Source organism: Phoenix dactylifera, chromosome 12, assembly GCF_051530095.1.
Source record: "Phoenix dactylifera cultivar Ajwa chromosome 12, Ajwa_hap1_PhDact_Kaust_v1.1, whole genome shotgun sequence".
NCBI classification, from domain to species: Eukaryota; Viridiplantae; Streptophyta; class Magnoliopsida; order Arecales; family Arecaceae; genus Phoenix; species Phoenix dactylifera.
This window is the reverse complement of record NC_143201.1, coordinates 22860230-22884687: the sequence shown is the minus strand read 5'-3', so window position 1 is coordinate 22884687 and position 24458 is coordinate 22860230. Positions and strand designations below refer to the sequence as shown.

Sequence of the window (24458 nt, the reverse complement as noted above, 5' to 3'; positions counted from 1 at the left end):
CCTAAAACAAAAGCAGATTTTTTTTTTTTTTTAAATTTTGTTTAAGCAAAACTTTGTAAACTGACAACTCCTCCTTACATTAATATACGAAATTTGAAACAAAATAAAACAAGATTTAAAAAAAAAAAATCACAGTCTACCTCATATGATGATATGAACATACATCATCATCAACATTAGAAGCATCCAATATTGCAAAAAAAAAAAATGATACATCTGTCCAATCATTCTGAACGGCAAACCAAAAATCATCAATATGAGAGGGAAAAAGAAAAAGAAGGAAGAAAGAAAACCAGGAACTCATATGATTTGTAACTTTTTTTCATCCACTGAGTCCACCGGCATAGTTGGAGGCTCCCCCAGAGACGACTCGTCAAGGTGAATCTGCGCAAAGTTGCTCACAATCTCCCTCCTCTCCCTGCAGAGGATCTCCTTCTTCTCGTCCTCAGCCTTCTCCACCTTTTCTTTGGTCATCGTGCTCACATCACCAGCTGCCTTGGCCACCATGCTAAGTGCTGTTGAGAGCCAGGTTGCTCCGGTCGACACATACTGGTTGCTCATGATGGCTGATCCTGCACTGCTGGCCTTCTGCTCCGCGGCACTGAGGGCGGACTTTGTGATCTCTGACACCTGGAAGCGCTCATCCACCTCCCTCACCTTTCCGCTGACCATGGCCGTACCCACGCTGAGCTTCTCACTCAAGCCCATCTTACGGTCCAGAGACGCCACTGTGGCTGAGGCGCCGGACATAAAATGGTGCTGTTCGTCAAAGGACCTGGCTCTCCTGAGGGCATCCTTGCCCAGGACAAAACCCTTGGCCAGCATGCTGCTCACCACATCCTCTGCCTTCCTCACTGCAGACTCACTTGACGAGAGCTTCCCTTCCTTTTGCAGCACCACCAAAAAAAAAAAAAAAGAAGAACGAAAGACAAAAATAGTGAAACCTCTTGAATAAATATAGGTAGGTTAAACTACACAACTGGAACTGGAAAAACAAAACAAAAGAACCAACAATTACAAGCCTGATAATCTCACTAAATAGTTCCCAATCCCTAAGACAGTAATGTATAAAAGGTCGTTATCTCTGACATGTTCCTTCTTGTTGAAACACCAGTTCAGAACTTTTGTTTTTGAAAATTATCACCACAGCCGACTGGTACAATTATAAAGTAACACTCCAAAAATGAAAAGCTAATGAACATGGCCCACGGGGCTTTTTTTTTCATTTATTCTTTTTTCAAGGAGAAAACTACCTCGTATATAAAATTAAAAGCAAACAGTCACGATATGTCTTTCATGTCATGCAGAAACCTGAGAACATAATCTGCACAAATATCAGGGAGTCAGATTTACCGGTATCTCTTTGTAAGCTTCAGGAGGAAGCTGGTAATCCTCAACTGGCGTAATGCTGACACAAAGATCAGCTATAGTTGCTCCCTGTATCCATAAAGAACTGAAATGGTGCACCCAAAATCTTCCAGATTGTATATTAGAAAAACATGAAGGACATGAAGGTTATTTGTAAAATTTCTTTTCCTGAGATTGGAACATGTTAGCGAGTAATTTGCATTATTAAAATTTAACTCACTGAGAGAAGCATTGCTGTGTCTGCTCCCTGTGACTCCTTGAAAGTGACATAAGCAATTTGAGACCTTTCAGATTCGCTGCCGAAGTGAAAACAACATGATTTTGATAATGATTTTCCACAAGAGAAATGAATAAGACATAATTAGAAGGACAATGACCTCCGCATTTCAATATATTGAATGTCCCCTGAGAAGGAAAAGAATTCCTTGATGTCCCTTTCTGATGCAGCCAGGGAAATGTTGCTGACTTTCACTGTTCTTACCTGCAATAGGAGACAAGGACAATATTTCATGAACGCTGCAGTTATCCACCACAATTGATTTATCTCACAACCAATTAACTTAGCACACATTGAAGTGCACATGCCATGAATGGTTGTGCCATAGGAATCCTAGCAAAGGCTCATTATATGTGTCAGTGACACAAAAAGGTAAATTAGAAACTATTGAAAATGAGCTTTCTTGGGGAAAATTATTAAAACAGTGACGGGAAGTCATAGGGAACTGATAGATATAATGTTAGATCAAATACAAATTTCAGTAAAAAAGGACACAATATCCTTCTTACTAAAAGATCCTACTCGTTGGCATCAATTTGAATAACCATGCTTTGTTGAGGAACATGAGATGGATCTACATGGACTATCTAGCAGCAGTTAGCTGAGACATTATGCACTATTTTCACTAGCATCAGTTAATCAGATTGTTAAAAAAAAAAATCTCTCACATCCGAAACATCGATAGTCCAATTTGATGTAACAGTCAACTGAGGATCCACTCTCATCCTCAAAGAGCTCTGGTCCAAAGGGACCTGCAATAACATGCTCCATTAGGTGCTTCTCATGGAAAGAAGGGGGGAAAACAGGGCAAAGAAACATCTAAAGCAAGAAGCATTAGAATTGATGGAATAGTGATACATTGAACTAACTCAAAGTTTCATAAGGAGATGGTTAGACATATGGTTTCATGTGGCACGCTTGGATGAATGTCAGAACAGAAAAATAAAGGGGCAAAGAAATGGAAGAAGTCAGGTACTTCAATTATGTCAGTCACTTTTGAAGTTTAAGATGAAGTTGACCCAGAATCCATGTAGTTTAGCATGTGGAAACCTTTTGAAATTCCAAAGTAGGATAACATGTAGTCTGAAGTGCTAATGATGTACAAGCAATATCTGCCGTACCTCAGAATAATGCAAAAATGCAAAATTTTCAAGGCATGTTCCAGCTCTACCTGATCTAGATGACTAATTGAGCTGATCATCCATGCAAATTTTCAAGCTCATTTACGACAGAGAAATGAAATTTTGTAGTAGAAAGGATACTAAATACGTAAAGGTTCAATACGATTACAAGCACTTCCTCTATTGGATATATAGTCAGATAGGGAAATGCACTATGAAATTTTCTCAGAGAAATGTGTTGCATATACATGCATATATGCACTTACATTCCCAGGATGGTGCTTTTCTGCACTTGAACATGTGTCAGAGCGAACTCCTTTGAAAGAAAGTGAAATGAATATATGTATTGCTCCAGCCATTCAATACTAGTGCTTTGGAAATTGTAGAAAACCATCTCAGGCAGGTGTAAAAAGGTTTGTATTCTTTTTGTAGGGAATGGCATTAAAAACACCCAGCAGGTAAATTCTAGTAGTGTAGATGGGATTGACTGATTAAATTGAGTCACCAAAAAATGTAAAAACATCATTTATGCTGACAATTATAGCAAGTCATGTTGCAGGCAAGTATGCTATAGTGGTAATAGACACCCTCCAGCTATAGAGGGAAAAACTTCCTTACGCAGTAGAGGTAACTCTTAATCCAACCGAAACCCTTGTCCGTTCGACCCAAACCTTCGTCTATCTGGTTCGAATTCCTAGCCTATCTGATCCAACCTGATTCCAACCCTAGCCGACCAAATCAACCCTATCCTAGCCAAATCAACCTTTCCGATTAGATCTGACTACACCCGATTAAGTCCAACACCCGATCATGCTCGATCATACTCAATGAAACCTTTTCCAACCAATCCAACCCTTTTTTAGAGCTACCTCATCTTCCCTAGCCTAATTTATCTTGATTTGAGGGCCAAATGTAGCATATGAGCCTAATTTATCTTGATTTGACGAAGCCTAAAAGCTATAGGATTGTTGATAGTCTCACCCTATGACCCGTTCTCCTAATAAAGTGCATTCCAACAATAAATTTCTCTTACTTGTGGGGATGCAATTTGATAAAGCCACTCCCTTCTTAAACTATCATCCCTCTCTCCCATTGAGACCACTTGCCAAGTGCCATCCTAAGATGCCTCCACCTCAACATTCTCCTAACTAACTTGATTCCTTCTTTACTCTGCTCTTTTCCATGTGTCCACCCTCACAAAATCCTCACATACTCCTTCCTTCAAATCTAATCCTAGCTCCACTAAATAACAAACATAAAATTTTTCCTCATAATCAACCTTTTCTATTGACATATATTGGTTTAATGTTGGTGCCCCATGTTTGGCCCTCATCTCTTCCTCTAAAGCCTCTTGAAACCCTAGCCACCTCCCTCATCACCCTCCTTATCCTCTCCCTACCATGCGCCTTGAACCCTAATCCACGATAAGCCACTCATCAAGGAAGAAAGAAGAAGCTTTAAAGGAGCATCATGCTCTTGCATACCTCTCCCTTCTTCTCCATCTCTTCTTCTTCTCTATTTTTCTTTTATTTGCTATGTATGCATAAACACTAAAGATGGATTAGAAATAAATATCCCTTTAGACCTTCTTAGAGTTGGTGGGAATGCGCTCATAGCCCTTCCCCACCACTAAACTATATCCTTACCCGTAGCTTTACCCATTAGGTAGGTTCCCGGCATCTTAGCTGACTGACAACTCCATATCAAATCCTAGGAGCCCAAAACAGGTAGTATGGTTTAACTTTTATGTCACGACTTCACTTTCCCAATAATATCATTCTGAATCAACTAATTATCAAAATCAAAATTGCTATCGGAATGAAGAATCTACAAACTACAAATGTCCATTTAGCAGCAGGGTTTTTAACTGCGTCGTATTGATGGAATGTTCCGAGGAGCTAAGGTGCTTTAGATAGGACTAAAACCGCAAGCACATGTAGGTGCATAATCAAGTGCATGGCAATACAGTTATGGCCACTGAAGCTTAATTGTCTATCTAGTTGGAGTAGGTTGTATCAGCAATTTGGTTCCAGTAAATAAGCTGCTGATAACTTTTAAAACTGGTTAAATGTAGAAATTATAAATGACTCACACCTTCAAGACAATATGTGCACTGCATGTATGCATACATATGTGATGCAACTATCCTGTCTGCTATTATTATGTTCAACGTGAAAATTACATTAAAAAATCAACAGTGTACACAATATTTTAACATTTCTCCTTGCAAGCTCAAGAATGTATCAGCACTATATCCTAAACTTTGATGAAGCCAATTGATTTCATGCACATTCAAACATAAAATGATACAGACATCTTAATCACAATGACTCAGCCGTACTTTTTCCTCCATGCTTAGAATATCACGTTATGTATTTCGAATAATGTTTTAATTCCTCAAATTTTATCATCTAACTTCTAACTTAAATGATTGCTCCCTTGTCCTGCTCTACCCATCAGCCATTTCTTTTTTTTTCCTTTACATCTTCCCTTCAAAATTGGCAACATATAAAATTGCAACACACTATTGCACGGCACTTTGACCGGGTCTTGAACTAAGAAATGACCGCAGCAATAAATAAATGAATAATAACAGCAGTCGTTGCAGATTGATCCGAACGTTAGAAACCCTATTCAGTATATTTCTTTTGAGGAGAGAGACCCTGATCAGTATAAGAGCAGACAAATGCAATAGAGAACTTCGAGATCCCAGAATCCGATCAATGTCAAGAACCGATCCATCAATTTTAAAGAAATGCACAAAGAAAGATTAAGAAAAAAGCCACAAGAAATTCTTGAAACCCAAATTCAGAACACCTGCAATTAATACCGAATCGGCTTCAGATCTAACTAGAAAAGAGCATTCAACCTTACGTCATTTACATGAAATCAATCAAACGGAAAAATTACTCGAAAAAAAAAACCAAAATCACTGCACGATGCTCGGATCTACGAACCTAAATTGCAGCCAAAACTACTCAAGAATTCCGAAAGAAAGATTCAGCTAGCTCTCTACTCACCGACATCTCCATAATCTTGAAGAGAAGCCACAGAACCCGGAGTCGATCTGAGGAGGAACGAGCAATCGTGCTCTCGATTCGATCCCTGTTTTTTGCTAGAAATGGGCGAGAGAGAGAGAGAATCGGGAGGGAATTGGCAAATTCTCCCGTAACCACCGCCACGTCGGCAGTATTATACCAGCGGGAAATTCGTTACTCCGTGAATTCACGCTATTAGAATATATTTTAATTCTTATTTTTGTCGCCGTTATCTGCCGACTTTGCAAAAGAAAAAATATTGTACTTATTAGAATATATTTGGCGATTTTTTATTTTTTATTTTGTTGTTATTTGGGAAATTGGCAAGGCCAGCCCCACGGTAGTTATATGAGCCGTGTTCCGACTATGGTCTCGGAAGTTCCACCACGAAACCAACGCACCTACCCAGCGGTAATCCTACCGGCCTCAACCGTTCCCTGTCTTCTCGTCTTTCTAATTTATTCCTTCTGGTGCTCCGGGCTCCATCGTACTTACATTCCTTGGACCACGGGGGATAATTACATAAATAACAAATCCGGAACCCCACAAATTGGAACCCCACAGTCGCAGGGACGTTAGCCATCGTTGAGAAGCCCACGAATCCGGAAGGCCATCTTCGGCCCAAAGCCCACATGAGGGGATCCACGAGGCCCAATGTCATGAGTGTGTGCCTTTGCCCTTTAATCGTGGTTTAACATGTGTGTACTGGTGATTACCCTTGGGTAATCCCATGCGATTACAGCTAGATGCTCGCTTAAACCCCTACATTTCAAGTTTCTTAGAGAATAGGATAAATTTTCCCTAGAGATAGGCACTTCGCTTTCTGGACTATTTGAGGTTTTAGGAAAACGCTTCTAGGCTGAGGCTTCCGAAACTAGGCTTTCCAGGCTACTAACGGAAAGCATCATAGTGGTTCTTAACGTAATGAGCCTACGCATGCAGGTGCTTTCGCTATCTATATAGGAATTCTACTTCCTGTTCGAGTCGTAAGAGAAGAAAAAACTTAGTTTAACGGAAGCTGGTGTTAGGGTAGGGTTTAGAGTTATTTATGCTTATCATTGTTCTGAACCGTAAATATGCATCGATGTGCACTTTGAAGTTCTCAGTTCACATTTAACTATTTGTGATGCACATTTGTCCATACCATCAGGCAAGTTAGACATTTTACTTGGATAGTCGATGCATGCATTTAATCTTATGCTACATAATTATTTTTTTTCCAATGCAGATTAATTTAATTTAGCAATACACATCACCGAAGAAATTAATACACATAAAAACAACACGTATTTATTTTGTGTTATACACATTCGTTACATGCGGTGCATATTTATTTTTTTCCATTGCGTATTGCTTTAACCTAGCAATAATCCCCACTGAAATTATTGATGCATGTTCAATGTTTTTATACGACATGTGGCTTTACTTCTCAATACCCACATGTAAAGGAAGTGATGCAATTTTTTCGGTGAAAATCACTTTAACACAATGATTCATACTATTGAAGTTATCGATAAATGTCTAATGTCTACACGATGCATGAATTTACTTTATGATACACATATATGGCATATAGGGTGCATATTTATCTTTATCATCAGACGCAATTCTGGAAGTCGAGCATGCATTAATATATTTGCATATGCTTGTTTTTTGTCACTATATATTTCAGGAATTGCTAACCTGTGGACTGTGGTCTCCTCTTCCAAGTGATGTATAGGTCTAAGAGAGCAGCTCACACATCTCCACAAAGAATCCTCCTTGGATGCAACTGATATACAATAGTCGACCATGCTTTATCATATCATGCAAGTTACTGCATCCATCTGTAATAGGCGTCAGCATCATAAAATAAATTTGACAACCTACTAGGACTTACTATATCATGCAATGATGCAATATAAAAGAAATATTCGATGCGGGCAAAAATGACTGTGTGTTGGGTATCCAGATCGATTTTACTCATGCCTTCCCCATCCATGGGCCCGGCTCAGCTACCCCTCTGGCCTCTGGGCTTGCAGCGACTCGAACTTGGGACCATGAGGTTAGAATCCCCGCCCAGTACCACTAGGCTACCACCTTGGTGGCAACTTTTGATGAGTCTTTTGGTATAAAATAAATTATGCATTCCTATTATAATGGATTGTCGATTTACTGCTTGATTCAGTACTTACTATCACTATGAACATAACGATCAACCTCCTGAATTATCATTATTATAGATATAATATAATTACTTGCCTAGTTTATCCTCTAGAGTTTTCTTAAAAAAAAGATATAAAATAATAGCCATTGGAACAACAGATATGACGTATTCTGACGTGAACTGAGTAACAATAGTAGCGATATGATATATTGTGATGTGAACCAAGTAACAATAGCAGCGAATAGCAATGCAATTTAATAAGGTCAATATCACATAATAAAATTTACTTTTAAAATAAATACAAAGACTAATTATTATTTCGTTGTTGAAGCATATAAAACATATCTAAAATCTCTCTCTTAATATATATATATATATATATATATATATATATATATATATATATATATATATATATATATAATGTTTGTCATGCTACTTGGTGCCCAAAAGCATTATAATGATGGTTTTTAAGAGCAAGATTTCTATTTGTATAGCTACCTCTCAAAATTTTTCTCCTTCTACTCATATACGATGATGTTATATATTATAATGCTATGAATTATCATGTTGCAATGATTGCTTATCAAAATCATGTTTAACGCTATCAAATGATTTCAAAAAAAAGAAAATTATCATTCCCCTCTACCATATGTGATTATTTTTTACTATCTATAACCAACACAATTAACATTTATTTTTCCATAAGAATTTATTTTAGTTGCAGGTTTGCTATAACAAGTTATGGATTTTGAGATCCATGTTTGGAATATAATTATTTTAGATAATATTGGACATGCATCACACCAAAAACAAATCTCAAAATTCATTGCACATGACACTCAGCTTTGGAGATCAAGCTTTTATTCTCCATTAGACTTAATAGTTCTTACCGTTTATATTTCTTACTGTCAGATGTTAACAATGTGTTTTATGTTTCTGAAAATTATGCACATATATCTCCAATATTAAAAAAATATAAATTATTTGCAAGTCTTTATATGAAAATGGAGACTTGTTTGTGTAGGGACCTATAAATAATTATTCTTCATTAGTCATCACATCACTTAATATATAAACTTGTATGAATGATCAAAATTTCATCAATGAACTATTGAATAGATTTATTTTTAACATCTTCTAATTAATATTAGGATTGTTAAATAAATATCAATATGATGAGTAGTGACATGGGGAAAAGTCCTTATGCGTCGTGATGTGTCAAGCGGGGATTGGTGAATTTTTGAATGAAACCTCGTGTAAAAGCACCAAACCCCTGTTGGAACTTAGATGTGACTCCAAATTCCCTTTTGCTACCAAAATGGAGCCCCAAAGCGTTTTGGTTAAAATATTATTTATTATTTCCTTTTTTTTCCAAAATATTTCTACAGTCACAATTTCAGATTTTTTAGATATAACATAGGGACTTGTAAATGATTAATATTTATCCAGGGACGTATGGAACTGTTCCAGCGAAAATTTCCGCCCCGCCCCGCCCCCCCCCCCCCCCCCCCCGCGGCGGTGGCGGTTAGTTCTGAGGTGCTCCCCCTAAAGTCGCCTCGCTAGCGTGGGATCGCCACTCCTGCGATACTCCTCTCGAAACTTCTAGGGTTTCTCCCCTCTCTCCTCCCGCCTCTCTCCACTTTGCCCTAATCTCTCGGTATCGATAGAATTCCGTCGAATTCGTCCGCCGATGTCCCTCAGATCCGGCGGGCGGAAGGTCTCCTTCGACCTCCTCGCCAGCGACAGCTCCGGCGACGACGGAATCCTTTCCCTCCGGCCATCTGTCGTCTTCTCGAACGGTGGCGAGGACGGCCGATCGACCCGCCGGAAGCGGAAATCCAAGGCCTCGAAGAAAAAGAAGTTAACCGAGAGGGCGGCACTGGCCGAGGATCGGGGCCTCTTGGTGGGATTAGATCTTCAGAAGCCCGTGGTCGAGAACGGTCACTATGAGGATAAGATGGGACTCAGCGTCTCGGAGAGCAGATCGGTGGTGGAGTCCGTGTGTGAGAACACGGTGGTGGAGCCAGCGCCGGAGCCGGAGAGCTCCCAAGTGAGCTGTGTTTCTTTCGTGGAACTGAGGCAGAGGAACGCGAACGGGAGTGCTGGCGATGAGCCTGGGGAAGAGGAGACCAGCACCAGGGAGAGTTCCGCAGGGCAATGGAGGCCTCAATCTAAGGAAAAAATCACTAAGTTTGCGAAAGAGGGGTCGTTGGATTGGAATCGGGTAATGGCAGAAGATCCAAATCTGCTAGGAGGTAAAATCACTTACAACTTTGCTTATTTTAATAAATTTTCCTGCAATGCCAATTAGTTATGAGCATATGATCACTCAAGATGGCCAAATTTTGTGTTTAATGTGCAGTGACCCTCCAATTTTGCTTTTTAATTTCATAGGATAATTGACTTCCGAAAGAGTTTTGCCACGCTATGCCTCTGTTACATGCTTAGAGATATTGGTTTTGTCATTCAAAGGGTTGTGATGCACTTATGGGTTGCATGGATGTAGGGCTGAAAATGGATTGGACACGGATTGGATAACGGCATATCCATATCTGTATCCGTTTCTATTTGGTGAATGTGAATGTGGGTGCGAGATTGGATTTGACAATACAAATACAAGAGCAGATATAAGTTGGAAGCTTTACAGGTAGAATATTATTTGACTTTATGTTTTTTTGACTACAAATAAATATATAAGGCTCCCAACTTTCTTTTACTATTTTTCTAAACAAACAAATGATTATACAAAAAGCAAAAGAGATACAATTGTATTTAATTAATCACTTGACTCTTTAGTGGACCCTAATAATTTGCTGAATTACATTGACTATTGAGGATGCAATCAACCAAGTTAAAGATGTCACCCAATGGAAACAAAACTAAATTAAAGACAAGATGTTTTTGCTTAGTTCACTTTGGAGTTCAAGAGAACTATATCAAAGTAAATTAGAATTGCAACAGTGTCGTGTATCTAGATATGTATCAGGTATTTGTATATCTAGGAGAAGCCAAGCATGTGCATATATCATGCACACTCTTTTCTCATTATATATGTTATTATAAAACTTATGTTTCATGTTTAAATTTTCAAAGATCGAAATCCACGAGAAGGAGAGCAGCAATAACATCACTGCTGTTGCAGCAGCTAGCAAGCTGCAGGGCCATAGCTAGGTATCTAGGAAGCCCCACACGTGGCAAGAAGCAAGAGGGAGGGTAGGGAAGTAGCAACAAACAAGCTACAAGGCCACAACCAACACCTGCCAAGAAGAAGGAAAGGAGGGGCCAAGTGGAATAGATGCTAGCAATTACAACAAAAGAGAGAAAAAAATGAGGAGAAGAATGGATAGATGGAGAAGAGAGGAGTAGAAGAAAAAGTGGAGGAGAAGAAGATGAAGATTGGTTTGAAGAAAAAGCAAGAAAATCAACAAGAAAAAAAAAAATACAAACTTGGCACTAACACTAGCCACTACCGTCACTTTGCCACTAATCATTGCCGACAGACCCGGTGGTAGCTGTTGATGAACCCACTGGCTATTGTTACATTGGTGATAGTCTCCAGTCTCCATTTGCAGTCTCGCATGTCCCATATAGGGCTCGAATAGGGAAAGTAAAGGGAAAATGAAAGCTGAAAATATATGTGGTTCAAGCGGGCTTGGCCTAGGCAGCCTTGTCAAATTAAGTGTCTAGGCAGGTGCCTAGGCAACCACTTTTAACAACATTGTTAACCATTGTCCATATCCAATTTTCTTAATGCATGTAAAAATATGGATATAGTTATGGTTTGATTCTAAAACTTATAACCATATCATGATTGATTTGGATACAGAAATGGATACAGACAGACATCATCTGATCCATTTGCACCCGTACATGGCTGTCATGCTTGTCATGTTGAGTTTTGATTACATTCCAGAGACTAAGAGAAGTGGGGTTTATAATGTGTGAGAGCCATTAAGATTCTCTTGTACTTGTCTCTTATCTTTCTCTTGTCTGTTTTTCTTAATAAATAAATGCCTGTTTGGAAGAGTTCTAGAATTTGTGACAAAAGTTTGTCTTCTAGGGACTGGATGCATAAGTTCAAGAATGACATTGCTTAAGGGGCCCTAGCATTGGGAGGGTCATGTGGAATTTCCCATGACCCCCATAAAAATCAAAATGAATTTGTAATGAAAAAAGATTGGCTTGTTTCATTCTCCATAATCATGGGAACGCTGATAACTGTTATTTGTTTATTTTTTCTGAGATGAAGGGAGATAAATCAACCTGCTTAGTTGTTATTCTTACTTCAAATGCTTGCTTGTGCCATGTGAGTGATAACTTTATTTAGTCATCTTGGAAACAATATGTCAATTATCTGGATATGGCAAAACACATTGGCAAACTTTTACATTATTTGAGATTCTAATTCTAGTCAAAAACTGGATTCAGAATTTTCTATACAGTTTGAATATATGATTATTGAGCTGCAATGAATAGTTTTTTCCTTTCACTTATTACTTTACCAATATCACTTGTATACTAACGTTTAATAAATTTTGTTGCACGCTAGAAGATTTTCTTCTATTTACTTTTTTTGACCCAGTGTATACTCATAATGGTACATCCATTTGCATTTATGTATTGTTTGCAGAAGTCTCATCTTCGGACAGATCGCCCATAAAATACTTTATGGGAGAGATTTATGGTGGTAATTCACTTAGAAGCACAATACCTGCTGGGAATGAGAAGAAGCGTCAGGGGGTCTATAATACTATGTTCCATGTTCCTTGGAGATGTGAACGGGTATACCTGCACTTCTGATGTATATAGTTGGATTAGTTATGAAATAGTCATAGGCCCAATGTTCAGTAATATGTGCAGGGATTTTTCTTTATGGTAAAATTTGACTAGAAATTTGGCACAATTTAGTCAATGGACTAGATATGATTTGGTTCTTTTTGTGGTGTTGTGCTTGCACAACTAAATTGCTGCTGCTAAGGCAATAGCTTTCACAATCCAGCATTGAGCTACAAATCCATGACATATTACCGTGATCTTATCAAGCTTTGAAATCTTGAGCATACTGCTACTGTTCTGACTCGATATTATGTGCTGCATTGACCTGTATCAACATGGAGGTATTGTCCTGTTCAGTGAAGCGTGAGTAGATGTGGGCGGACATTTAAAAAATTGCAGGAGTTAGCTATGGTCCTTTACTTTTATCATCCTTCTTTGTTAGGGAATAGCACCTCTAATGTTAATCACAATTTTGCAGCTTATTGTTGCAGGCTTCTTTGTCTGTTTGGATTCATTTCTGTCATTGCTAACTATTATGCCAGCACGAATTCTTATGACCATTTGGAGGGTGCTGCACACCCGGTGGGTTGCGATCTGTTCATGTTAATTGTTTTTCTGGAATAAAAAAATTAGGCTATAAGCCATAAGTCAGTTTTGTGAAAGTGTTTTTCTATGTTTTTATATTGCTTTGTTTATATTTTAGCCTTTAAAATCTAGTTCTCTTCATTAATGCTTTTATGATGTATAAATGGCATCATATAATCATTATGGACATAGGAAGCATATATTCTCTTAAGTTGCACCTAAGATACCATTGAGTTGACATCAGTACAGGGTCAAACAAAGACTACATGCCCTATGTAGAAATTATTTCTTGGAAGTCAATAGTAGATTAGCAGTAATTCTATTCTTGAAAGCTCTTCATTGGTACTTGCCTTTGCATTTATCTGAAGTAATTCCATGTGGAGGCCATATTTAGAGATTGTGTATTCCTTGCGTCAGCAGGAAACCCAGCTACCTATAGACTGCTGGAAGTTGAATTACAGTCTGCTTTGCAAGTCGATTTCCTTCAACTGCTTCATGCATGTCTTGCACCTATAGCAGTTCACCTAATTATCTTCCAGATAGGTTGATCAGGTTGATCTATAATGAAGCATAATGACATGTTCACTCCCTGTAATTCTTTCATTTCACTCATTTTTCTACTTTCTGAATCACTATTCTGTTCATGGTCCTGATGTTCACTGACCTTTAAAAGCTACTCATTAACCTAACATGTTCATGGCAGGCAGTTTCAGAGGCCAAATGCTGCCGAGTTATCAGATTTTGGTTGTTTCATTGTGTTGACTATAGGAGTAATCACGCTACAAATGACAGGTCGGGTAAAATGTCCATTTTATTTACATTGCCTTTGATATTCTTGTTGCCTGTTTTGATTCCTTTCGGCCATCTGTTTGGTCACTTCTAGCAATATTTTTTTTTTTGATGGTAAGGGAGGCAACGGCCACCCTACACTTCTAGCAATATAATCTTTGTAGGCATTACATTAGTACATAATCACTGCAATTGTTTTCTCACTCATCAGATATCAGCCTAATATATCATATCATACGTGGACAAGGAATAGTCAAACTCTATGTGGTATACAATGTATTAGAGGTGAGAAGACAAAATATAGTATTTTGTATACATGCACCATTACTGATACAAATTTTCAAATTCATGGCAGATATTTGACAAACTCTGTCAATCTTTTGGCGAAGATGTTTTGCAAGTTCTGTTCAATTCTGCAGAAGGGCTTTCAAATTGTTTGCCAGACAATATGATATTTCAACTGATGAGGTTCATTTTGGATGAAGCAATAGCCATCATTGCATTTGATATCCTTTATGACAGATGGTTATATTTTATTTTCATTTATGTGGATACATTTCTGAATTGCATTTCCTTAAGTAGGATACTTGTCCATTCTTTCATCTTATTGGCTCAGGCTATCACTTTATCAACTTGCATTATTGGCCACAACAATGCTTTGCTGGCTCTACTGGTGTCAAATAACTTCTCTGAGGTTAAAAGCAGTGTATTCAAACGTGTTAGCAAAGAAAACCTTCACAGTTTGGTATACTATGGTGAGTCAGTTTCTTTCTTTTTTTTCTTCTTAATTCTTATTGAACCAATAAGAGGAAGAGTGGGGCTGGCTTGTTATCATTTGCCTGTTGTGAATTTATTGTTTTGGCATATTATTTATGTTCTAGGCTTAGTTGAGTTATTGCATGAGGGTTCATAAAGCTCATCCAAATAGTTGGAGCACATTCTGATAATTATGGTTATCTTGGAGAGGCTTACTATTTTTGTACAAAGGTGCAATCAACAAAATTTTGCTCATGGAGTCAACTAGGTGATGTGTTTGTGTGCCTCATTTTGATCCTTGTTGGTCAAGATTGAACCTAATGATCAAGGAACCAAATACTGAGTATTGCTCATTGCTAGTATAGTATATGATCAGTTTGTACCTGTGTTGGCCAAATCCATGCAGTTTTTGGCATTTGAAGTGATATATGATCACTTTGTTGCTTTGCTAGCTTGATAGTAGTTCATAAAGCATCCTCAACTATAATGGGTCATTATCATTATATTGTTCATTATGGCTATTACCGGCCTTGGATGGTATGCGCAATTGCACATGATACTAGTGTTTTGAACCATTTTAAAATAGTCAAACACATAAAATTGGATTTTTTAAAAACTTTCGTTCTCCAGTTTTTCCCATTGCTTAAAATTTTCTTAGTTTTTTATTGTACTTAATCATCTTTTAGTTTGTATAATTTAGCTAGTATATTCAATTCCTCAGTCATGGCATGTTAGCTAGTAGAATGTCCATGTTGGTATGGTACAAGTATTGGCCAGAGATGATATTGCACCCAATACTAATATCCAAACCCTTATGTGTGATTTACATGAGATGGAGGTATTGTAAATTTCATCCCAACTCGCTTGAACAGTAATAGGGACCTAATGGATATTTTCCATTATGTGTGGTTTCATTCACAAGATTTCAGTCTCTCCTTTGCTAAATCCTGATCACAAGACAAAAACGCCAATGAATTGCACATTAATAATCAAGAATCACGCCAAACAAGCTCCTAATGTTCATTTTACATTCTTATATCAAACTTCGACCTTATGCTAGATTTTTGTGAGCATCGCATAAGAATCAGAATTCAACTTTTAGCACATAACGTGAAGATCTAGATGTAGGTGCATACATTTGAATGTGCATTTGCGTACACATGCACAATTGCTGTTGTAAGTATGAGTTGCTTGATTCCTTTTGCTCCCCCTTTTGTTTACTCATACACGCAATATATGTTATATAGGTATATACATGTATCTATGCATGTATATATATTGGTACCCTGCATCTATATATTTACCATACACTTAAATATCAAGGACTGAGGTGTTGGTGCCATCGGCATGCCGGCTATGGCACAAATTGTGCCATTTCAAAATGAAAAGACCTTTGGTCTGGTATGGGTGGTACTAAGCTAGCATGGCATGGTCGGGTTGGATTGGCACTTGAATTCTCAATACATACACATATCTATGTATGGATACCTTCAAATTGTGTGCTCCATTGGTTTTGAATCATTCAATTGTCTAGCAAAGATTTAATGTTTTAGTATGTAGTCCAACTCTCTCTATCTCCCTCTTATATGAATATATAATATATGCCTGTGCATATGTATATACTGTTCACTCTCCTCCTTGAAGGATTGTGTTCTCAATCCTATTGACATAAAATCAATGATGGAAATTCTATATGAAGGATCAACACACCCTTGATCGTGATTTACAGCATAAAAAGTTCCTGCAAACCAAAACTCATCTATTTTGGAAATCATTTGCCTATGCATCAAATGGTCCAAAAATAGACTGTTTTAATGGCTTCATATGATGTTTTGCATGATTTATAATATGGAAGAATCCAAATTTATTGGATTCTGGTTCATACATGTTATATGATGTGTATATCATAATCAATGTCGTGGATTATCAATTTGTGCCTGGTCATATAGTGAACACTAAGATTATTGCTACCATCCACTTTTGTGCCCATTTGATTCATAAGTAGAAGGCCAAACACATGATTTTTGGTTTGTAGGTACTTTTGAGAATATAGATAATGCTCAATTGTCAATTTTTAAATTAAATTGTACATCACTGATTTTGCATCGGTAGGATTGAGGCCTTAATCCTTTTGGAGGAAAATAGTCGCGCTCTCTCTCTCTATATATATATATCTATTTGTATGTATACACTTACGTGTATATATAGATATAGATACATACATAATACATCCCATACATATATACATATACTACACGCATGCATGCCTTCATGCATATATAAATACATACATATATATCTATATCTATACGTATATAGTCATACTACACATTTTACTTTAACTCCTTGAAAAAGGAGTTAATGATTTTAAAATCACCTATAGGCCATCCAAATTATAATCTACAATATAGAAAAATATCTAGAAAGCAAAATTCATATATTTTGTTGGCCTTTAATCTATGCACCAAGTTGCTACAAAAATAAACGATATTAATTGTACTAGTGTAGTATAATATATGACAGGGCATATAAATTGAAAATCCACTTGATGGATCATTTCAACATATGTTAAAATATGGGTAGGTTTAATTCACTAGATTTTGATGATTAGGTTATAGTAAAATGTAGTATCATGGTATTAAAACCATCTATTTGGACACATACTTGATGATTGGGTTAGAGACCGAGATTTTGTCTATATATATGTATGTGTGTGTGTATGTATATATATATATATGCATATATATGGCAAAATAAATAATCTGATTTCTAAACTCATGGTTCTTACCTTTTTCACTATTGATTTTCATATCCAGATATCATCGAGAGGTTCCACATCACAACTTATGTGTTATTTGTGCTATCCCAGAATATCTTGGAGGCTGAGGGACCCTGGTTTGAGAGTTTTGCTATCGTAAGTTTGTCTTTTACTATAAGCATGGTTTTGGTTACCAGAAGAGTGAATGCATCAGAACTTGTCTCATCGGGCTTATATCAGCTAATATTTTTTTATATATTTTAATCCCCCAGGATGCCCTCCAGGTTTATGTGTGTGAAACATTTATTGATACAATCAAGCATTCATTTCTTGCAAAATTTAATGAAATAAAACCCAGTGCGTACTCAGAGTTTCTAGAAGACCTTTGCAAACAGGTAAATCTGCAATTTCATCTACTAAATTTCTCTGCATCTATCCATCCTAAAATTAATTATTTCATTCTTCCTTTTTGGGCTGTAGAATATTTTTCTTAACATATCCAGCTTTGAAGCTAAATCAGCTGTAATAAATACGATAGAATTATAATTTCTCAAAAGTTTGCCTTTCTGAGTGGATATGTAGTTATAGACAGACAACATAACATAGACATGCATAATAATTACTTTAAAAACTTTTAGTGAGAACATCTTGATAAAACTAGGGGAAGTTGTGTTATACTTCTGATCAATTTTGGAAGTATTAGTTTTAGGTTGCACTGTTGCACTCCATGTATGTTCCTATGCAATCAAAACCAATTGCTTAGATCTTTAAAATTAATTTTTTTTTGAAGTCAGTGAACGGAGATTGGTGCGTTGAGAGGACATGGTTAACTTCCAAAGTCTAGTTAGCTGTCTGAGCTATCTCCCCTCTGTGGCAACTGGCAAGACATTGATGCAGGAAAGCAAGTTGTGAGTAGTTTGGGCGGAGCTTTTAGCAGCGTAATTTGGGACTAGGGAGCAGAATGTATCTCAGGGCTCATACAAGATTCCCAGCACTATTCTCATTTTCTGTTTTGGGCTGAATTTTTATTATAATCCAGCTATCCTCAATTTGAAGCGAAATGATTAGTTTAGAGAAGTCCACAGAACCTTGACAGCTTAAACAATTATATATATATATATATAATTATGTATATAACAATTAAAAGAGAAGAAAAATGTTGATAGAGTTCAGTGCAGACTAAGCAACTAATCCTTTCTAGAAGAGCAGTGCTACAATTTTTGACGAAACAAAATGTTTAATATTGAGGAGGTTGACAAAGTAGTCCATTTGATGGCCTCTAATTTATCATTTTGGTTCATAAAATTAATTATATGAGATTGCATATCTGGAAAAGAAAAATATAGTAGTTTTTTTGAGACAATCAGCACCAGTCTCAAGAAACCAATGTGGTCATTTGCCAGAAAGTAGATGGAGGTTATATTCTTGCAAGAAAAGATGAGAAGTAATCCACTAATACATAACTCACCTTTTTGTATCGTCTGAATCTTTTTCCTGAGACAATAATCCGAAAAAGCCCCCTCCCCTTCCTATCTTTTATAGGATATTCTTACCCCCTTTCGGCCTACGGCCTCGTCCCCCTCAGGGGGAATCTTCCTATACTCTGAAATCCGGTTTCCCGGATTTTCAGCTTTAAGGAAAGGGAGGAAAGGAAACAGAACAACAGGAGAAGTATTCGGACAATTGCCCGGATACTGGTTTATTCCTAAGTTCGGGATAAGAAATCTTTAGTTATTTTCGACTTGAACTTCAAAAGTTCCTATAAACTGCCAGTAACAGCCAACTAATCTAATGGCTATTGATATGCCAATGAATGGACCAGGTCACTGTCCCCTTTTCTTAATAAAAGAATTTAAAGAAACTTTGTCAAAAGGAACATATCATTCAATATGTACTAATCTAGGTTTCAACTTTTCTATCACTGTAGGTGAATTTGTTATGGATATTTAGAAGTGCCAATGCTTTCTATGGTAAATTCTAGATTACAATTATTGGGGAAAGCTTTTAAAAACTAGAGATAAAAGTGAAAAAAGGAGTAGCTTCTAATTGAAAATGATGTCCAAAGAATATTATTTCCAAGCCTTTCTTAATTTTAAATATATTATATGAAATAATGTAGAGTGAGAAGCAGATATGTTTTAGAAGTACACTTACATGATTAGCATGTCTATAAGACTAGAAAGGAAAGTCTTAGAGCAATATGGTGTTCTACATTGTATGGTTTTAAATGTTCTGCAATTTAAGGGTTCTAAATATAAAAGCCAGGAGTTGCAGATATGAGAATGTTAAGGTTGATGTATGATACAACAAACATTAGGATGAGAGCAACTTTAAGCATGTCAGTTATATATTGGAGACTTGGCAAGTGGAGAATCAACTGTGATGGTTTTAGCATGTGCAACTTGGACTTGGCAAAATGCCAATGCTTATTTGATGTTCTTGGTTAAGGCATCAAATTGTTTATTTCTTTCAACATTACCAATTCACACGTTCACTGCATGCCTCTTTTAACATTTTTGTTCTTACTGCAAGAATCAGATGAGCACTAGCCAAAATTTACCGCTCTTGTGGATTTAGCATATAACTGCTGGTGTATTAGATTGAGGTAGTTGGTTTGAAATGAGCAAAATCCTGCATTTTCCATTTATGTTGAATGAATCTTTCTTGGTCTTCAGTTGGCTATGCATTTTTTGTTGTTTTCCTGTTAAAAGAATCTTGAACTAGTAAATTCTTCAGTCTCTACTAAGAATACACAGCTCATGGTTTGTTTTCTATGATCTTGTTCAGACGCTGAATGAGAAGCCTGATGAGCGTCGGAAAGACCTTACTTTCATTCCTCTTGCACCAGCCAGCGTGGTAGGTCACTGCAACCAGTATTTTGATCCATCGATGACTACTAGTTGGTTGTGGTTATGTATCAGAGAACTATTCTCTATCTTGCTTCAGGTCATCCGAGTTCTAACTCCAGTATATGCAATCGTTCTTCCATATGGTCCACTCCCATGGAGGTTATTCTGGATCATCTTCTGGTCAAGCCTGACCTACATCACGCTTGCCATTTGCAAGATGCTTGTGGGACTGAGCCTTCGCCGCCTTGCCACTTGGTACATGAATCAGCAGCTTGAGAGCAAACAACATGTCGACTGATACCTTTGCTTGGTCTGATCTGAGTAAAAGTTCTCTAGCCTGAGGCTTATGATGAGGGTTCAGTCACGCGGTGCAACATCACCAGCCCCCAGATAGAGGTGCTCGCCGGACGGAGCGGTTTCTTGCCTTCATATTAAGTTGTGCATGAACGATACAAATCAAAATACACCTCTGTGCTCCAATTCTTGTATCCATTGAGATCAAACTCCTGGCATCTTGCTTGAATTTTGCTTTTATATGGCTGCAAGTCCCAGGTGACTATAAAGCAGAAATAGTCCTGAAATCTGGTAGATCTCCGTTTCATTTTTACCTTTGTTTACCTGAATCAGGTGACTATAAAGCAGTATGATTTTATGAATTCTTTTACAGGTTAAATACTCAAAATATGGTGCTAGTTTCATTAGTGTCGTTTCTCACTCTCTTCCGTCCTACCCGCTGCAGCATCTCTCTGTTTCCCATAGTCTCCGTTTTGTTACAATTCCCCATGCACATCTTTTTCTAATGCTGGATTTTGACTTTGCCATGGTGAGCCGGGATTCAAATGGCACGGGCAACTGTCGAGGACTCTGCCGACCAAGTCCTCAATATTATGTAATGCGTCCTTAAAGCTGTTTTCAATGTATCCCTTGGGCAATCACCTTGCTGACTCTTATTATATTAAATAAATAAACATTATCTTTGCTTCCATCCCTGCAACAGGACCGTAACGTTTCAACCCAGTTAAATTAGGATAAATTTTCCTCTTTTAAATGTTGTTTATTTCTAAAAAACTCTTAAGCTTTGTTGCTATTACCTCAATCCAAATGCAAGAACATTTTTAAATCCCAGGGGGGTATTTTACGAGCATGCTACCATGTTGGCTAGCATTTCATTTTTCGCCCCTCTCGGGAAAGGATAACTGCACGTCGTTCGATCCATCTCCACTGAACTTGACCGTTACATTTCCTAAAAGGTTCTCAACACAAGAGCGTGAACTTCCCACCCAAAATCAAACGGTCAAATGCAGGTAGCCTGTATTTAGACCGTGTTCCTGGTAAGGTAGGTCTCTACCCGACAACCCCTTTATATGCACAGATACCCACCTTGGCGCACTAAAGGAGGGAGGGGGGGATAGAGAGAGAGAGAGACAGAGAGAGGGAGATCACACATCCCACAGCACACCTAAGTCCCCATGGACTCTCTCTCTCCCCCACCGCCACCTCTCCCTCTCCCACCTCCTCCTCTTCCTCCTCCTCCTCGCCTCCTCCAACCTCCTCACCTTCTTCCTCTTCTCCTCCCACTCAACCTCCTGTCCTTCTTCCCTCCAAACCCCTTCCATCTCACTTTCCTCCTCTCCACCCCCTAACCCCTCCCTCCCCTCAGAATTCCTGGCGTTCACCTCCCCCCAGCCCCTCCCCTTCGGTCACAACCACAACTTCGACTCCGCCACCCTCCACCCCCCCGTCGGCCTCCCCTGCCCCCTCTTCCCCTCCGACCTCGCCGCCTTCCTCTCCTACCCCGTCAACGGCTCCTGCCCCGACGACGAGCTCCTCGCCCAGAAGCTCCTCCTCCGGGGCTGCGAGCCCCTCCCCCGCCGCCGCTGCCGCCCCGCCGCCCCTCCCCACCCCTCTCCCCCCCTCCCCTTCCCCCTCTCCCTCTGGTCCCTCCCCCCCGACAACTCCGTCCACTGGTCCGCCTACTCCTGCAAGTCCTTCGCATGCCTCGTCGCCCGGAAGCACTCCAAGTCCTTCGACGACTGCAAGGACTGCTTCGACCTCGACGGCCGGGAGAAGCACCGCTGGGTCACCCCCTCATCCAATCCCCTCGATTTCACCATCGACCAAGTCCTCGCCGATGCGAGCCCCCCGGGCTCCATCCGCATCGGCCTCGACATCGGTGGCGGCGCCGGGTCCTTCGCGGTGCGCATGAAAGAACGCAACGTCACCATCGTCACCACCTCCATGAATCTGAACGGGCCGTTCAACAGCTTCGTCGCCGCCAGAGGGGTGGTGCCGCTCTACATCAGTATCTCGCAGAGGCTGCCGTTTTTCGATAACACTTTGGACATCGTGCACTCCATGCATGTTCTCAGTAACTGGATCCCGACCACGTTGCTGCATTTTATTTTGTTTGATGTGTACAGGGTTCTGAGGCCCGGAGGCTTGTTTTGGCTGGATCATTTCTTCTTTGTGGAGGACCAGATGGAGGAGTACGTGCCGGTGATCGAGAGCGTCGGGTTTAGGAAGGTGAGGTGGGAGGTGGGGAGGAAGCTCGACCGGGGGCCGGAGCTCGGGGAGATGTACATCTCGGCTTTGCTAGAGAAGCCATTGAACAACTCTTGGTAACCATTAAGCTCATTCTTCCTGTTATCTTTCTTTCTCTCTCATTCTTTTTTTTTTTTTTTTTTTTTTTTTTTTTTTTTTTTTTGCTAAAAAAAAAAGGGGAAGGGGGGAGGAAGGGACAAGCCCCACCCCCGCGTAGCAGCCCCGACCACTGGGCCTCCACCCCGCCAGGAGAATGTTCGATGCGGGTAGACCGAGTCGTGTGTTGGGCACTCCGACCTATTTTACTCATACCCTTCCCACCCGTGGGCCGGCTCAGTTTTATCCGACCCGACCCTCCGTGTGAGTACGTCACACCTAGCACCACCCAGGCTACCAGCCGACCAGTAGCGCTTCTAGACTCCGTGTCCAGGCGTGGGGCATCCGGTCCCCGAATTTAATCGACGCCCGCGCGTTTCGAACCTGGTACCTAACATTTAACATGATGAATCCTATGGGTAACTATTGAAAAAAAATAATAAGAAAAGAAATGGGAAGATTGTAGTTCCCATGTACAGGTGGTTTCATTTGGATTTTTTTAGAATGAGATTGCTTTTAATTTGAGATTCCAGCAGTTAATAGCGCAAAAATGCTGCTACGATTGTAAGTGGATAAGTGAAGGTACAAAGATGGAATACGCCTAAGTTTCGGCCGATGTTGACCCTGAATTTTTTGGTGGCGAGCGCGTCATGGTTTCGTGGCTGGGGAAGGGGTTTGTGGTTTGGTGGAATCCCTTGTTTGACCGCAAGTGAGTTGGTGGAATCCTAGTCGAAGCTGTTTGTTGAGATCAGTAATCCGTATGCTTCAAGGCCTAACCTAGCTAGTTTTCTAGCAGACAACGTTCTCGTCTTCTTTTAGAACCGAGGAGATGTCGATGGAGAGAGCATGGTGAACTATTTCTATGTAAGGGGAAACCAGAGGAAACTCTGGTGGCGGCTTGAAGTAATTTTGATATGCAAACATTAAAAGTTATAATTTAAGGGAAAAAATATATTGATATGCTAAGGTTTCGTTTTAGTAGCTGTGGATGAGAAGGACTTATCAAACAATCCAGCAGCTGTTCCCCCCCATGATTTGCCTTGGAAATTTGGATTCCCGTGTGAGTTCTATCATCTAAAACCAATGATTAGAGAAATTGGTTGAGCAGCTCACTTGATCTATTCAGGAAAAAAAAAATGTTGATGTCTATCCAAGGATCCAATGGAACTAGTTACAAGGTGGAAGGAGAAGCATGATCCTCCTAGCTGTTGGCTAAAGAGAGTACACGTTTGTTTGTCATGGATTTGATTAGGGTGCTCTTCATGAATATGAAGATGATATCTAGCAAAGAAACTGGGCATTGCCTCAGTAGTCACACCCTTTTGCTTAACAACTAGAGCATTGCCGAAAACCTA

At 39.1% G+C, this 24458-nt stretch overlaps 3 protein-coding genes across 5 annotated transcripts; 2 read left to right on the top strand and 1 right to left on the bottom strand.

Annotated features, from left to right (window-relative positions):
- Nucleotides 1–92: 92 nt before the first annotated feature.
- On the bottom strand, nucleotides 93–5975 carry LOC103723068 (binding partner of ACD11 1-like). Of its 2 annotated transcripts, XM_008813904.5 has the most exons (6): nucleotides 5787–5975; nucleotides 2314–2397; nucleotides 1746–1849; nucleotides 1589–1664; nucleotides 1354–1437; nucleotides 93–885 (listed from the first exon to the last, which is right to left on the bottom strand). In XM_008813904.5, the coding sequence occupies exons 1-6, from the start codon at nucleotides 5796–5798 to the stop codon at nucleotides 301–303; spliced, it is 945 nt and encodes a 314-aa protein (XP_008812126.3). In that variant the 5' UTR covers nucleotides 5799–5975; the 3' UTR covers nucleotides 93–300. The 2 variants fall into 2 exon arrangements, with proteins under 2 accessions (XP_008812126.3, XP_008812198.3); XM_008813976.5 differs by lacking the exon at nucleotides 2314–2397 and having other exon boundaries at nucleotides 5787–5968.
- A 3470-nt stretch (nucleotides 5976–9445) lies between these two features.
- LOC103722935 (protein POLLEN DEFECTIVE IN GUIDANCE 1-like) lies at nucleotides 9446–21148 on the top strand. 2 transcript variants are annotated; one of them, XM_008813713.5, is made up of 11 exons: nucleotides 9447–10208; nucleotides 12584–12735; nucleotides 13208–13311; nucleotides 14018–14106; nucleotides 14315–14388; nucleotides 14459–14609; nucleotides 14691–14858; nucleotides 17676–17773; nucleotides 17890–18012; nucleotides 20405–20473; nucleotides 20564–21148. In XM_008813713.5, exons 1-11 carry the CDS (start codon nucleotides 9644–9646, stop codon nucleotides 20762–20764), a joined length of 1794 nt encoding a protein of 597 aa, XP_008811935.2. In that variant the 5' UTR covers nucleotides 9447–9643; the 3' UTR covers nucleotides 20765–21148. The 2 variants fall into 2 exon arrangements, with proteins under 2 accessions (XP_038986079.2, XP_008811935.2); XM_039130151.3 differs by having other exon boundaries at nucleotides 9446–10208; nucleotides 14459–14858.
- A 461-nt stretch (nucleotides 21149–21609) lies between these two features.
- On the top strand, nucleotides 21610–23129 carry LOC103701603 (putative methyltransferase At1g29790). The gene is made up of 2 exons (XM_089926786.1): nucleotides 21610–21716; nucleotides 21807–23129. The coding sequence occupies exons 1-2, from the start codon at nucleotides 21610–21612 to the stop codon at nucleotides 23086–23088; spliced, it is 1389 nt and encodes a 462-aa protein (XP_089782912.1). The 3' UTR covers nucleotides 23089–23129.
- The last annotated feature ends 1329 nt before the right edge of the window (nucleotides 23130–24458 follow it).

Bases quoted from the DNA above. Each gene is read 5' to 3' on its own strand.
- LOC103722935 (XM_039130151.3), top strand. From the start codon at position 9,644: ATGTCCCTCAGATCCGGCGGGCGGAAGGTCTCCTTCGACCTCCTCGCC. The intron at 12,736-13,207 runs GTATACCTGCAC...ACAATTTTGCAG, and splicing joins TTCCTTGGAGATGTGAACGG to CTTATTGTTGCAGGCTTCTT. The intron at 14,389-14,458 runs GTGAGAAGACAA...AATTCATGGCAG, and splicing joins TGGTATACAATGTATTAGAG to ATATTTGACAAACTCTGTCA.
- LOC103701603 (XM_089926786.1), top strand. From the start codon at position 21,610: ATGCTACCATGTTGGCTAGCATTTCATTTTTCGCCCCTCTCGGGAAAG. The intron at 21,717-21,806 runs GTTCTCAACACA...CTGGTAAGGTAG, and splicing joins ACCGTTACATTTCCTAAAAG to GTCTCTACCCGACAACCCCT.
- LOC103723068 (XM_008813904.5), bottom strand. The intron at 1,850-2,313 runs GTGAGAGATTTT...CTCCTATTGCAG, and splicing joins GGACTATCGATGTTTCGGAT to GTAAGAACAGTGAAAGTCAG. The intron at 886-1,353 runs GTAAATCTGACT...GTGCTGCAAAAG, and splicing joins AAGCTTACAAAGAGATACCG to GAAGGGAAGCTCTCGTCAAG.